A 14,127-nucleotide genomic window follows, 5' to 3' on the forward strand; every position below is an offset into this window, starting at 1 on the left:
AAATACTGTATTTATGTAATATACCCCATAGCGACTTAAATGTGCATAAACCATAGACATCAGGTTCACATTACAGTTTGTCTCTTAACCACTTGCCATCCACGCTATAGCCAAAAGACGGCTGCAGCACGGACTTAATTTGCCGTGAGGGTGACCATGGACGTCCTCCAGTGCTTGAGCAGCCTGCGCACCCCGTGCAGGTGCGCGGGGCGCACTCTGATCAGCGAGTCTATGAGACTCGGCTGATAACAGATCGGAGTAAGTCCCCAGAGTGTCACCTATCAGTGCCCACAGTGCCACCTATAAATCACCAATAAGTGAGTCATCACCAGTGTTGCCTATCAATACTACCTACCTGTGCCACCTACCAGTGCCCATCAGTGACATCTATCAGTGCCACTCATCAGTGCCACCCATCAGTGCCGTCTTATCAGTGCCCATCAGTGTCGTCTTATCAGTGCCCATCAGTGTCATGTTATTTGTGCCTATCAGTGTTGCCTTTTCAGTGCCCATCAGAGCAGCCCATCAGTGCAGCCCATCAGTGCAGCCTCATCAGCGAATATCAATGCTGGAGAAAAATTCCCCGCTTGCAAAATTTTATAACAAACTATGAAACATGTTTGTTTTTTTCAAAAATGTCTGTTTTTTTTGTTTGTTTAGCAAAAAAAAAAAAAAAAACAAGTGGTCATTAAATACCGCCAAATGAAAGCTCCATTGGTGTGAAAAATATCATTAAAAATGTAATTTGAGTACAATGTAGCATGACCGCACAATTGTCATTCAAAGTGTGACAGCCCTGAAAGCTAAAAATTGGTCTGGGCAGGAGGGGGGTTTAGTAAGCAAGAGGTTAAAAGCTCATCTTCTTTCAGCTGTCAGTTTGTAAAAGATTTTGGGTGCAACCTACATACGTGTAATGTACAGTAGTGATAGTCATCTCCATCTAGCGGCCAACATGCGTACTACTACTACACTACTTATTCTATGAGAGCGCACACGAAAAACCTCCAGAAACCTACAAGTGGGCTGTAAAGTTTTGATTTCAGCCTCCACAGAATTGAATCCAGCGCTGATGACAGGTGGGGGGACAGAGATCCAAGACTTAGGCCGCGTACACACGGGCGGATTGTCTGGCCAACTAAGTTCGTCAGACAATCCGACAGACAGTCCGTTCAAAATTTGCATGAACGGACTTGACCACACACGATGAGCAGACAGTCTGCTGAAAGCGTGCACGATGACGTGTACAGCACGTACGACGGGACTAGAAAAACAACGTCCTATACACTGCAATGCAACCTTCGGCCGTGTAAATCCTTTCTGAGCTTGCGCCATACTTAGTTCGTCCAACTTGCCTACACACGAGCGGACTGTCCGCTGAAACCAAGTTTGGACGGACAAAACCAAGTTTGAACGGACAAAATTTCGGAAATTCCGTAAGACTTTGTTCGTCAGACTGTCCGCTGAAAAAGTCAGCTGAAGCCCACACACGAGCGGATTGTCCGCTGAAACACGGTTCAGCGGACTAAGTTGGACAGACAATCCGCCCGTGTGTACGCGGCCTTACACAGCACTGCAGAGGCTCATCCAGAAGCTGGTAATTGAAAGCAGCTGGTAATATAAATATCTCCATGGTCTGGTTATTAAAAGGAATATTACACTTTTATTGTTTCACTTTAATCATTATTAAAATCACTGCTCCTGAAAAAATGGCCGTTTTTAAAACTTTTTTTTGCATTGATCCATGTCCCCTGGGGCAGGACCCAGGTCCCCAAACACTTTTTAGGACAGTAACTTGCATATTACCTTTTAAAATGAGCACTTTAGATTGTGAACGTTCGAGTCCCATAGACTTTGATAGGGTTCTAAAGTTCACACAAAGTTTAGGTCTGTTCGCAGGTTCTGGTGCGAACCGAACAGGGGGGTGTTCGGCTCATCCCTATTCCTAGCTAGTGGGAACAAGGTATCTGTCTCTCCTCAGCTCACAGAACATGGATTTGTGTGTGTTTACACACACATCCTTGTTCTGGCTTGCAAAATGCACCGTGGCTGCCAACCACGCATATCGGCAACCCCGCAGTGCAGCGCGCATGTGCGTGCGCACGCGCCTGCTATCCCGCTTAAAGGAGCTGACGTACAGCTACGATGGCTCACTGGATCATGCCATCCTGCCACAGTATAATGATGGTGGCTGGTCGGCCAGTGGTTAAGAAGTACAGTGTATATAAAAGATGTAAAGCTGAAAGTATAAAAATAAAAAAGTAGGGTTGCATCACTATCAGTATTGGTGGTGATACTAAGCATTTGCATGAGTATCGATACTCATACCCATGCTCCGATACCTTAATGATTTCAGGCTTGGTTCTTTCAACTGTCAGTGGGATTCCCCCACTGAGCACTGAAATAAAACAAAATAAAAGAGCTGTCATGTACCAGTTGATAAGGAACGGGGCCATCACGTGCTTAACAACCAATGACTTATTCAGCTGTCAGTGGGGTTCCCCTTTGACAGCTGAAGTGTAAACAAAGTCCTGGCAAGTAGAGCTGTAAAAAAAAAACACAGCTGGGCAGTGCTTATCAACAACATTTCTCAGTCGCTAACACAGAAGGAATATAAGAAACATTGTTACAATTTCCTATGTTGGGGGACAGACCCCATATTTCTGCTTGTTTGAAAACCCTGATAATAGGTTCCATGGACCTTGTGGTCATTTGCAACATCTTAATACATAGTTGTTTTTTTTTGATTATGAGCCTTACCATCATGTTTGATACATATGTAAGCTTTAAGGCTCTACGGAGCTCTCATTTACCTTGTTTTTATATTATGATTTTGCTCTGGCAATGTAGCCAGGGTTCTGGTTTTATTCTTTTTTCATGTCTTGTATTTTGAAATCGACAATAAAAACAATTGAAAGTAAAAAGAAACCTTGTTTCATTTTGTATCCTGCTGTTTATTCATCTGTAGATCATAGGGATGACCTTCAATCTGCAGATGAAGTCAGTTTAACGGTTCCCGACCAGCGCACGCCGATGTATGTCGACAGAATGGCACGAGCAGGCAAATGGGCGTACCTGTATGTCCCTTTAAATTTGCCGCCCTGCCATCGCGAGCGCGCTTGCGTGCCAGTCGGGACCCCCGTGAGTCCGGTCGCGGGTCCCGCGGGCTCGATCGCCGTGGGCATACCCGCAATCGTCTCACAGGGCGGCAGAATGGAGTTGTAAACAGCATTTCCCCATTCTGCCTAGCAACTAGTGATGCTGATCTCTGCTCCATGTGATTGGAGCAGAGATCAGTGTTCACTAAATGAAAGCCCAGCCCCCCACAGTTAGTAACACACCCCTAGGAACACTTAACCCCTACACTGCCACCCACTGGTTAACCCCTTCACTGCAAGTGTCATTTACACAGGAATCACTGCATTTATATAGCAGTGATTGCTGTATAAATGACAATGGTCCTAAAAATGTGAAATGGTAAGGGTACAATGTACTCATTACCATTTAAAACGGGAGGCCGGGATCTGGGGGTCCCCTTGTTAAAGGGGGCTTCCAGATTCCGATAAGCCCCCCACCCGTAGACCCCCAGAACCACCGGGCAAGGGTTGTGGGAATGAGGCCCATGTCCCCATCAACATGGGGTCAAGCTGCTTTGGGGGCTACCCCAAAGCACCCTCTCCATGTTGAGGACATGAGGCCTGGTACGGTTCAGGGGGGCGCCCTCTCATCCCCCCTCTTTTCCTGCGGCCCGCCAGGTTGCATGCTCGGATAAGGGTCTGGAATTAATTTTTGGGGGGACCCCATGCCAATTTTTTTCATTTTGGTATGGGGTTCTCCTTAAAATCCATACCAGACCTGAAGGGTCTGGTATGGATTTTGAGGGGGACCCCTACGCTATATATTTTTTTTTAAATGGCGCAGGGTTCCCCTTAATATCCAGACCTGAAGGGCCTGGTATGGAATTTGGGGGGACTCCCGCATATTTTTTTTTAACATTTTGGTTAGTTCGGGGTCCCCCTTAATATTCATATCAGACCCAAAGGGCCTGATATGGATTTTTGGGGGGACCCCATGCCGCTTTTTTCAATGGCTTTTATCTGTATTGCAGAGACCCAACAATTCATTATAGCCGCTAGTAGTTTAACCGGTTCCCGACCAGCGCATGCCGATGTATGTTGGCAGAATGGCACGGGCAGGCAAATTAGCGTACCTGTACGTCCCTTTAAATTTGCCACCCTGCCATCACGAGCGCACCACAGGCGGCACGCTCGCGTGCTGGTCGGGACCCCCGTGAGTCCAGTCGCGGGTCCCGTGGACTCGATCGCCGCGGGCATACCCGCCATCGTCTCACGGGGCGGCTGAACGAGGAAATGCCGTTGTAAACACCATCTCCCCGTTCTGCCTAGCAACTAGTGACGCTGATCTCTGCTCCATGTGACTGCAAAAAATCCGCCGGACTTTACGCTGAGAAAGTCCGCTGAAGCCCACACACTATGGAATTGTCCGGTGAAATGCGTTTCGGTGGACTAAGTACGCCGGACAATTTGATCGTGTGTACGCGGCATAACACAAAATACTTTCTAAATGAAAATACGGTATTAATGTAATCTACCCAATAGCAACTTAAATTACATAAACCACAGACATCAGGTTCACATTACAGTCTCTTAAAAGCTTATCTTCTTTCAGCTGTCAGTTTGTAAAAGATTTTGGGTGCAACCTACGTACATGTAATGTACAGTAGCCAACATGCGTACTACTACACTAATCCTACAAGAGCATGAGCACGAAAAACCTCCAGAATCCTACAAGGAGGGCTGCAAAGTTTTGACTTCCTAAAGGCCTCCACAGAATTTAATCCAGCACTAGGGATGAGCTTGATGTTCGAGTCGAACGTATGTTTGACTCGAACATCGGCTGTTCGCACGTTCGGCGAATACCGAACGTTATGGGCCGTTCGCACCAAATTCGTGTGGCGCTCACGGCCCACAATGCACTGCGTCATCGCAGTGCATTGCTGGCCCATGATTGGCCAAGCATGCACTGTGACCCCGCATGCTTGACCAATCACAGCACCGGCAGCGAGGAGAGCCATAATTGGCCACAGGCATTATAGCTCAGGGGGTTTAGTATACGCCCCACACTATATACAGTATGTGGGAATAGGACCCACCCCTTGACTCTTAAAAGAGAATAATAAAAAAAAAGATTAAACATGTGTTTTCTTCTTTTTTTTTTTTCTTAAATTGGCTTTTGACATTTACAAATGTAGCAATTTAAAAACGGGATGGTTTAAAAAAAAAAAAAAAAAAAAGGTTTAACACTGGGAAACACTTTTTGAAAGATAAAAAGTGCATTTTATATACAACTATATAGATCAGACCAAAATGAGGGACAAATGAGGAGGAAAGAGGGACAGAGGGCATGCCTTCCAGCTTTTTGATATGGGAATGAGGGACACCTACTAGCAAAAGTATGTAGGCATAGGACACACCCCCTTAAAGGAGAAATAAATAAAAATAAAAGATTAGTTAAATCCACAAGTGCTTTTTTGTATTCATCACTACTATTCCCTTTATTTACAAATGCGGCAATTTAGAAATTGGATGAAAGGTTTAGTACTGGGAAATAGTTTTTGATGGTTAAAAAGTGCATTTTATAGACAACTATATAGATCAGATCAAAATGAGGAGGAAAGAGGGAATGAAAGAGGGACAGAGGGACATTTCTTCAAATTAGGGACAGTCCGTCAAAATCAGGGACAGTTGGGAGCTATGACAGAGGGACATTGCTCCAAATCAGGGACAGTCCCTCAAAATCAGTGACAGTTGGGATGTATGTTGCATGCATTACGTAATCAGTGCCTCCATGCTTATACAACCAGAGCTGGCGAGCTGCCAGATCCTCGGAAAGGGGGGAGGGGAGTGCTCAAGTTTCAGCAGGGGATAAGTATTATCATTTAGGAACATGACCAGACGAGCAAAGTTTCTGTTTACAAGCTGAAGTTTGCACTAAGCGTCTGATTCCCTCCAGGACATATGTGACAGTGACAATCCAGGCATGGAGCTTTCAGGAATTGGGACGTTGATCCTTCTCTTCTTTTTGACCTTCCTGGTGACAGTCTGGGTGAGAAGGAACAAACAATCTGCACTGCCACCCGGTCCGACCCCTCTGCCTCTATTGGGAAACATCCTGCAGATTAATTTCAAGGATATAGTCCATTCCTTTGTGCAGGTCAGTGCGGGTTACACCTTCCTGTTTTTCAGCAATGTGAAAAGTGATATCCAGGCTATTAGGTTGGCTTCACACTTCATGCAATAGCATGCATTACTGCAATACACGTTAACACCTACTTATACTGTATACTGTATGCATAGCTCCCAACTGTCCCTGATTTTGAGCAATGTCCCTCTGTCCCTCTTTCCTCCTCAAACGTCCCTCATTTTGGTCTAATCTATATAGTTGTATATAAAATTCACTTTTTATCTTTCAAAAAGTTTTTCTCAGTGCTAAACCTTTCATCCAATTTCTAAATTGCTGTATTTGTACATTTTAAAAACCAATATAAAGGAATCAGGGCCGGTGCTACCACTAGGCGGACTAAGCAGCCGCCTAGGGCGCACTTCCGCCTAGGGCGCCCCACCACTGGTGACCCTCTTCCCTCTGTCTGCAGCCAGCAACTATGTCCGTCTCAACACAGCAGGTAGCCGCTCCCGAGGCCCTCCGTACAGTCTCAGAGGCGCAGTGGCTGCGGGTGGAGAACTCTGGTGCTGCCTGTGACCATCTAAAGGGATGCCGGGGATGCTCTTTGCTGGTGTTCTCACTTCATCCACAGTAAATCAGAGCGGAGAACAGATATCCCAACACTGATCACTGTAGGAGGAGGGGGAGCGGGGGACTGAGCACACTTCACCTCTCCTTCCCGGGATCCTATTCAGTCTGGTGCCGGTGTCTTGTAAAATAGTGTCCTCCATCAGATGCTGTCCCCTGCGTACTGCGCATGCGCAGTACACAGGAACACAGATTCCGAAAATTGCCGAGGACGAACGGCGCCTGCGCCGTGAGTCCAGGTTCTATCCCCACTATCCAAGTGGACATAGATTAGAATAAAAAAGAGCCGAGCGGAGCGAGGCCGAGCCCGAAGCGTGGCGAGCGAAGCTCGCCCGCGAGGGGCCCTCTAAAATTCACTACCCTATGTCCGCTTGGATGGTGGGGCTACCACCTCCACTCACGGCGCAGGCGCCGTTCAACTTCGGAGTTTTTCCGAAGCTTCGTCTGCTCCGTACTGCGCATGCGCAGTACGGAGCGGACAGCATTTGATGGGCGGACTGTATTAGGCAGAACACCGGTTGGAGCTCTGTGGGAATCCACTGATAAGAGCCGCATGTGTGATCTCCTGAGAGCCAGAGAGACAGAGTCCTCTCGCTGGTTGTCATCCGCAGCTGACTGACTACCCATCACCATGGGGTAAGTGTGTGCCAGGACACCCCCCCCTGTATATGGTTCAGTCCTCCCACTATCACTTCTATGCAACTTTCTCTACTTTTGGTCACCGATGTGTAATAATGGGGGGGGGGGAGTCACCCTCTGTGGTAATATGTAATAATGGGGTTCCTCCTGTGTAGTGATGGAGTATTACTACCCTGTGTATTAATGTGGGGTTATCTGTAATAATGGGGGCAACTCTGTGCAGTAATTAAGGGGTCACCCCCGTGTAATAATGTGGGGTCACCCATGTGTAATAATGTGGGGTCACCCATGTGTAATAATGGGGGTCAACTATTGTGTAGTGACGAGGGTTACCCCTGTATATTAATGTGGGGGTCACCGCTATGTATAAATGTAGGGTCACTCCATGTGTACTGATATGTAATAATGGGGTCACCCCATGTGTAGTGATGGGGGTCACATTCCCTTTTCACTTTATTGAGGACTTGCTCCCCCCGAGGTGTTTTAGAGTGTATGTGTTCCCACGTATCGTGTTTTAGTGCCAGATCACACTAGTGCGATGCCAGACATCACATGTAATTTGCAGCGCACTGCTGTTCATATTACATGCGATGTCTGTGTGGGTGCGATGTCAGCCATACAGATAAAATGGCTGATATCGCACCGCATTCGGTCCAAACACGCACAGGACCCTTTTTTCTGTTCGGACCAGAATCGGATCGCATGTGTGTTCACACATATGCGATCCGATTCATGTCCGAACTGTCAGTTCGCAGTGCGATATGTGAGCTGAAATGGGGGTGTCCTTAACATATAATGACACTCCCCAGCAGTTGGCATACGGCGGTGTGAACTGCCGTGCGTGTCGAGTGCGATGCGGGAACCCACAGTTGATTCGCAGGGTTCTCGCATCGCACTAGTGTGAACCGGCACTTAAGGAAGCCTATTAATATCAATGGGCAGCCGTGTTTGCGTGAAACGTGCAATAAAGGTGCAAATGTGATTTTTGAAATTGCTTCACACCAATCTGCATTATATTGCAGTGCGGTCTGTTTTGGTGGGTGTGTTTGCTGCATGTGTGGGGATGCCATTAAAAAAAAAAAAAAAAAATCAATGGATCCCATAAATTTCTGTATTTTCATGTGGTGTGGGAAAAGTGCAGAAATCATACAATCTGGTATCATACGAAGAAATTTTTCAAGCATGTCCGATCGTATCTATCAGATGAACTATCATGATTGGCTCTGGAACGCTGTGTACAATCAGATTATCATACGATTGATTCAAAAGCAATATTTTTTGCTCTGATCATGTGTATGGGGGCTTAAATAAACAAAATATTGACTACCGGCTGCTGCCTCTGCAGCTGAAGAGGGTAGCAGTTGAGTGCTCAACCATGGAGATTTATAGTTATGTAGCGGGAACAGGGCCGGTGCTACCACTAGGCAAACTAAACAGCCCCCTAGGGCGCACTGTTGCCTAGGGGCACCTGGTCACTGGTGTTCTACTCTTTTCTCTCTGCAGCAAGCAACTTAGCCTCAGCATCACCAGGCCGCCACTGCTCCATTGGCACAAAGTGTCAGAGGCGCAGCGTTGGCAGAGGACTGTGTCTGTGTCCCAACTCCTGAATGAATGCAAGCAAACATTCATTGGTAGGCTGCATTGATGGGCGCTTCATTAAAAAGGTGGGGTATACATGGGCAGGGCAAAGGGGGTGGGGTCAGGGGTGGAGCCAAGGGGCGGCAAAATGAGGTTTCGCCTAGGGTGTCAAAAATCCTTGCACCAGCCCTGAAAGGAATAGTAGTGGTATAAAAAAGCACTTGTGGATTTAATTAACTTTATTTTGGTTAATTCTCCTTTAAGGGGGTGTGACAAGGGGCGTGTCCTATGCCTATATACGTTTGTTAGTAGGTGTCCCTCATTCCTATCTCAGAATGTTGGGAGGTGTGTGTATGTGTTATGTAACCCTCCCTATTCTCTGCATTAAAGTGGAACTTTACCCATAACAACTTGATAAAAAATAATGTTCTTTAGCAAGGAACATACATTCTACATTAATAATTATGCTACCTAAATTAGTGCACGCTGTAAATTTTCTACAGCGTTGCTCCTGTTTCTTCTTGCTGGAGGCTGCCATTTTGCTGAAGCCCAAAGCCCCAGCTGTAAATCATAAAGCTGAACTAAACCCATCTGTTTCAGCAAAACTGTTTGATTTGATTGTGTCCTCAACCAAACTGTCAAAACCATCAAATTGCTGGTGTCCTAACCCCTTAAGACCCCTTTCACACTGGAGGCATTTTTCAGGTCTGAAAAAAATGCCTTACCTGCAATCCCAGTGTGAAAGCCAGAGTGCTTTCACACTGGGGCGCTGTGCTGGCAAGGCGTTAAAAAAAGTCCTGCAAGCAGCATCTTTGGGGCGCTTTAGGAGCAGCCATGCTGTCAGTGTGACAGGGCTCTTAAAGTGGGGTACCCCCTAAAAAAAAAAAATTAAAAGTCAGCAGCTACAAATACTGCAGCTGCTGGCTTTTAATAATCGGACACTTACCTGCCCCAGGGTCCAGCGATGCGGGGGAACAAAGCCCCCCCCTCGCTCCCCGCTCCGCTCGCGGTGCCGTCATGCATACTGTGGGCACCCGGCTGTGGCTTCACAGCCGGGCACCCACTGCGCATGCGCGAGCGGTGCAGGGCGCCGTGATACGCCGTACAGTCACCTGGGACACATGACAGGTCCCAGGTGAATGTGAATACACACCCCCTCTATGATATCTTACATTATGGTATGATTTTACTGTGGACATTTAAAGATACAGAGCCCCAAATACCAACCCATTGGCTAGAAACTGACATTTTTGCACTACTTCAAAATGGGTTTAAAACAAAATCTCCCATTGGACTCAGACGTTTACAATGCAAATGTGTCATACACACCCCCCTCTATGACATCTTACAATATGGTATGAGTTTACTGTGGACATTTAAAGATACAGAGCCCCAAAATACCAACCCATTGGCTACCAACTGACATTTCTGTACTGCTTCAAAATGGGTTCAAAACAAAGTCTCCCATTGGACCAATACGTTTACAATGCAGATTTGTTATACACACCCCCCTCTATGATATTTTACATTATTATATGATTTTACTGTGGAAATTTAAAGATACAGAGCCTCAAATATCAACCCATATCTTACATTATGGTATGGGTTCATATTTAGGGCTCTGTATCTTTAAATATCCACAGTAAAATCATACCGTATTGTAAGATATCATAGAGGGGGATGTGTATGACACATCTGCATTGTAAACGTCTTGGTCCAATGGGATTTTTTATTTTTGACCCATTTTAAAATAGTGTAAAAATGTCACTATGTAACCAACAGGTTGGTATTTGGGGCTCTATATCTTTAAACTTTCACTGAAAAATCATACCGTATTGTAAGATATCATAGAGGGGGGTGTGTGTGAGACACATCTGCAATGTAAACATATTGGTCCAATGGGAGATTTTGTTTTGAACCCATTTAGAAGTAGTGAAAAAATGTCACTATGTAACCAATGGGTTGGAATTTGGGGCTCTGTATCTTTAAATTTCCACAGTAAAATCATACCATAATGGAAATGTTAAAGAGGGTGATATATGTGTGACAGCTCTGTGTAATCATTATTTTATATATTACATTATGTTATATCTAGGTTATATCTAGGTTTTCTGTGTTGAATATCCAACCAAAAAAACTTGTCTGACAGCAATACCACTGATTTGCAACTGTCTGATGGCTTGACTCCATACTTGCCAACAGTCCCAATTTTCTCCGGACAATCACAATTTTTGGACCCTCTTCCCGATTTAAACTTGTTCCGGTTATTTTCCTGGGATTTTGCTTTTATCCTGGGAAAATCGGGAATGTTTATGGTTAAAAACGGCAGCGGGCTACACAAAGGTGGCCGCCGCCGTTGCCACAAGTATTGTTTCCCCCTGTGTTCAGTGGAGAGGAGAAGGCAGCCAATCAGCTTCTCTCTTCAGTGGCTGCAGAGATTGGAGACCCCTCCCCTCTCCACTGAACACAACAGGAAGAGAGAGATCAGCCACCGCCAACCTTCCACCCCCATGGAGCAACAGGTGTCCACTGGCTGGGGAGCCCCGGTGTAGCATGCAGATCGGTATCCCATGAAAGAAGGTATCCTTTGCTTGTTTTACTGTGCCGGTTTCAGACAAAACAAACTGAGTGCAGAGTTACTGCTGACTAATGTAACTGATTTAGATTAACCCATCACAAGCCGATTGATCGGCTGCATCATGAAGACATAGCGGGACATAGGCTGCTTGCGAGGAGGGGACAGCAACAAACTGTATCGGCTACACACAGCCTGGATGGTTGGCACAGGGGTAACAGGCAACACAGTCTGCATGTGACAGAGGGGGCCACAGTCTGCATGTGACAGAGGGAGCCACAGTCTGCATGTCACAAGGGGGGGCCACAGTCTGCATGTCACAAGGGGGGGGCCATAGTCTGCATGTCACAAGGGGGGCCATAGTCTGCATGTCACAAGGGGGGCCATAGTCTGCATGTCACTAGGGGGGCCATAGTCTGCATGTCACAGGGGGGGGGGCACAGTCTGCATGTCACAGGGGGGGGCCACAGTCTGCATGTCACAGGGGGGCCACAGTCTGCATGTCACAAGGGGGGCCATAGTCTGCATGTCACAGGGGGAGCCACAGTCTGCATGTCACAGGGGGGGCCACAGTCTGCATGTCACAAGGGGGGCCACAGTCTGCATGTTACAGAGGGGGGCACAGTCTGCATGTCACAGGGGGTCCACAGTCTGCATGTCACAGAGGGGGCACAGTCTGCATGTCACAGAGGGGGCCACAGTCTGCATGTCACAGAGGGGGCCACAGTCTGCATGTCACAGGGGGGGCCACAGTCTGCATGTCACAGGGGGGGCCACAGTCTGCATGTCACAGGGGGGGCCACAGTCTGCATGTCACAGGGGGGGCACAGTCTGCATGTCACAGGGGGGGGGCACAGTCTGCATGTCACAGGGGGGGGCACAGTCTGCATGTCACAGGGGGGGGGCACAGTCTGCATGTCACGGGGGGGGGGCACAGTTTGCATGTCACAGGGGGGGGGGGCACAGTTTGCATGTCACAGGGGGGGGGGGCACAGTTTGCATGTCACAGGGGGGGGGGGCACAGTCTGCATGTCACAGAGGGGGCCACAGTCTGCATGTCACAGAGGGGGCCACAGTCTGCATGTCACAGAGGGGGCCACAGTCTGCATGTCACAGAGGGGGCCACAGTCTGCATGCCAGAGGAATGCATTAAGGTGAAAAAACACAATTGTTTACAATCCCTTTAAAGTAGAACTATAGGCAAATCTTTGTTTTCATTTAGGATAGAGTAATGGCAGGTTATAACCCCTGTTAGAATTTTTTTTTGCCATCTGTATCTCATTGGGGAGATTTCTCTTCACTTCCTGTCCCATAGCCAAACAGGAAGTGAGAGGAAATCACTGCAAATTACGTGAATCCCTTGGGGCCCCTCAGGTCATCAGAACTAGTGCCCCCATTGGAAGATTTCCCCTCTGTTACTTTTCTGGGGACAACCCAAAATGTAGAATTTTCTTTCACTTTCAATAATAATGGTAAACAGGACAGATAGAGAGCTGCACAGACATCAATAAAAACTGATAGAGGTTCTAATCCCTCTTCACTTCATCCAAAACTTAAAAAAAAAAGGTGTTGCCTTTAGTCATATGTTAACCACTTGCCTACTGGGCACTTTCACGGTTGCCCCCCATCCTGCCCAGGCCAATTTTCAGCTTGTCGCACTTTGAATGACAACTGCGCGGTCATGCTACGGTTATGCTTTTTTCACACAAATAGAGTTTTTTTTGGTGGTATTTAATCACCACTGGGTTTTTTTTTATTTTTTCAAAACACAGGAAAAAAGACAATAAAAAAAACAAAAACATTTTTCATAGTTTGTTATAGAAATTTGCAAACAGGTAATTTTTCTCCTTCACTGGTGGGCACTGATGAGGCTGCACTGGTAGGTGACACTGATGAGGGGGCACTGATGAACACTGATTGGCAGCAATCATGGGCAATGATTGGCAACATTGGTGGGCACTAATTGGCAGCACTGGTGGGACTGCACTGATAATCAGGATCATTGGCTGAAAGCTTATCACGTGGTAAAGGGCTGCTGTGATTACCTTTATCTGTGATCAGCTGAGCCACAGGCAGTGTGATGACGGGAGGACATCCATTGACAAACAAACCCCATGCTGTAGCCCTCTTTAGGCTACAGTGTGGGCAGGAAGTAGTTAAGGTACAAAATGCTCCACTACCTGCTCTAGATCCCCCGGGCCCTAAACACTTACCTGGCTCCCTCTGGGCTGTGCCATCACACATCCACCTGGTCTCACAGGGGACACAGGAACCAGTGGCTGCAATAATGTCCTGCTGCTGTCAAATGCCTGTGAGAAAGGAACAGGGGTGTGGCTTACCTGCACTGTGTGTGTCTATAGATGCACACAGCTTTGCTCAAGAGCATGCCTGCACTGGGGGGCACTCAGAAGAAGGAGCAGACATTGCTAGTGGGGGGACTCCAGCAGAAGGGGTAAGAGACTTCTTTGTGCAATAAATCATTACAGAGCAGATCATTATAACTGGCT

General features: G+C 47.0%; 1 protein-coding gene across 1 annotated transcript in view; it reads left to right on the forward strand.

The window, feature by feature from the left end:
• The first annotated feature begins 5,911 nt into the window (after positions 1–5,911).
• LOC143982817 (cytochrome P450 2C23-like) overlaps positions 5,912–14,127 on the forward strand; it is a 61,712-nt gene continuing 53,496 nt past the window's right edge. The window contains exon 1 of the mRNA XM_077481839.1: positions 5,912–6,231. Within this exon, the coding sequence (XP_077337965.1) occupies positions 6,058–6,231 (174 nt within the window). The 5' untranslated portion in view covers positions 5,912–6,057. The remainder of the gene's footprint in view (positions 6,232–14,127) is intronic.

This window comes from Lithobates pipiens, unplaced genomic scaffold (genome assembly GCF_037356315.1).
Source record: "Lithobates pipiens isolate NorthernLeopardFrog02 unplaced genomic scaffold, aLitPip1_a1.2 Scaffold_1, whole genome shotgun sequence".
NCBI classification, from domain to species: Eukaryota; Metazoa; Chordata; class Amphibia; order Anura; family Ranidae; genus Lithobates; species Lithobates pipiens.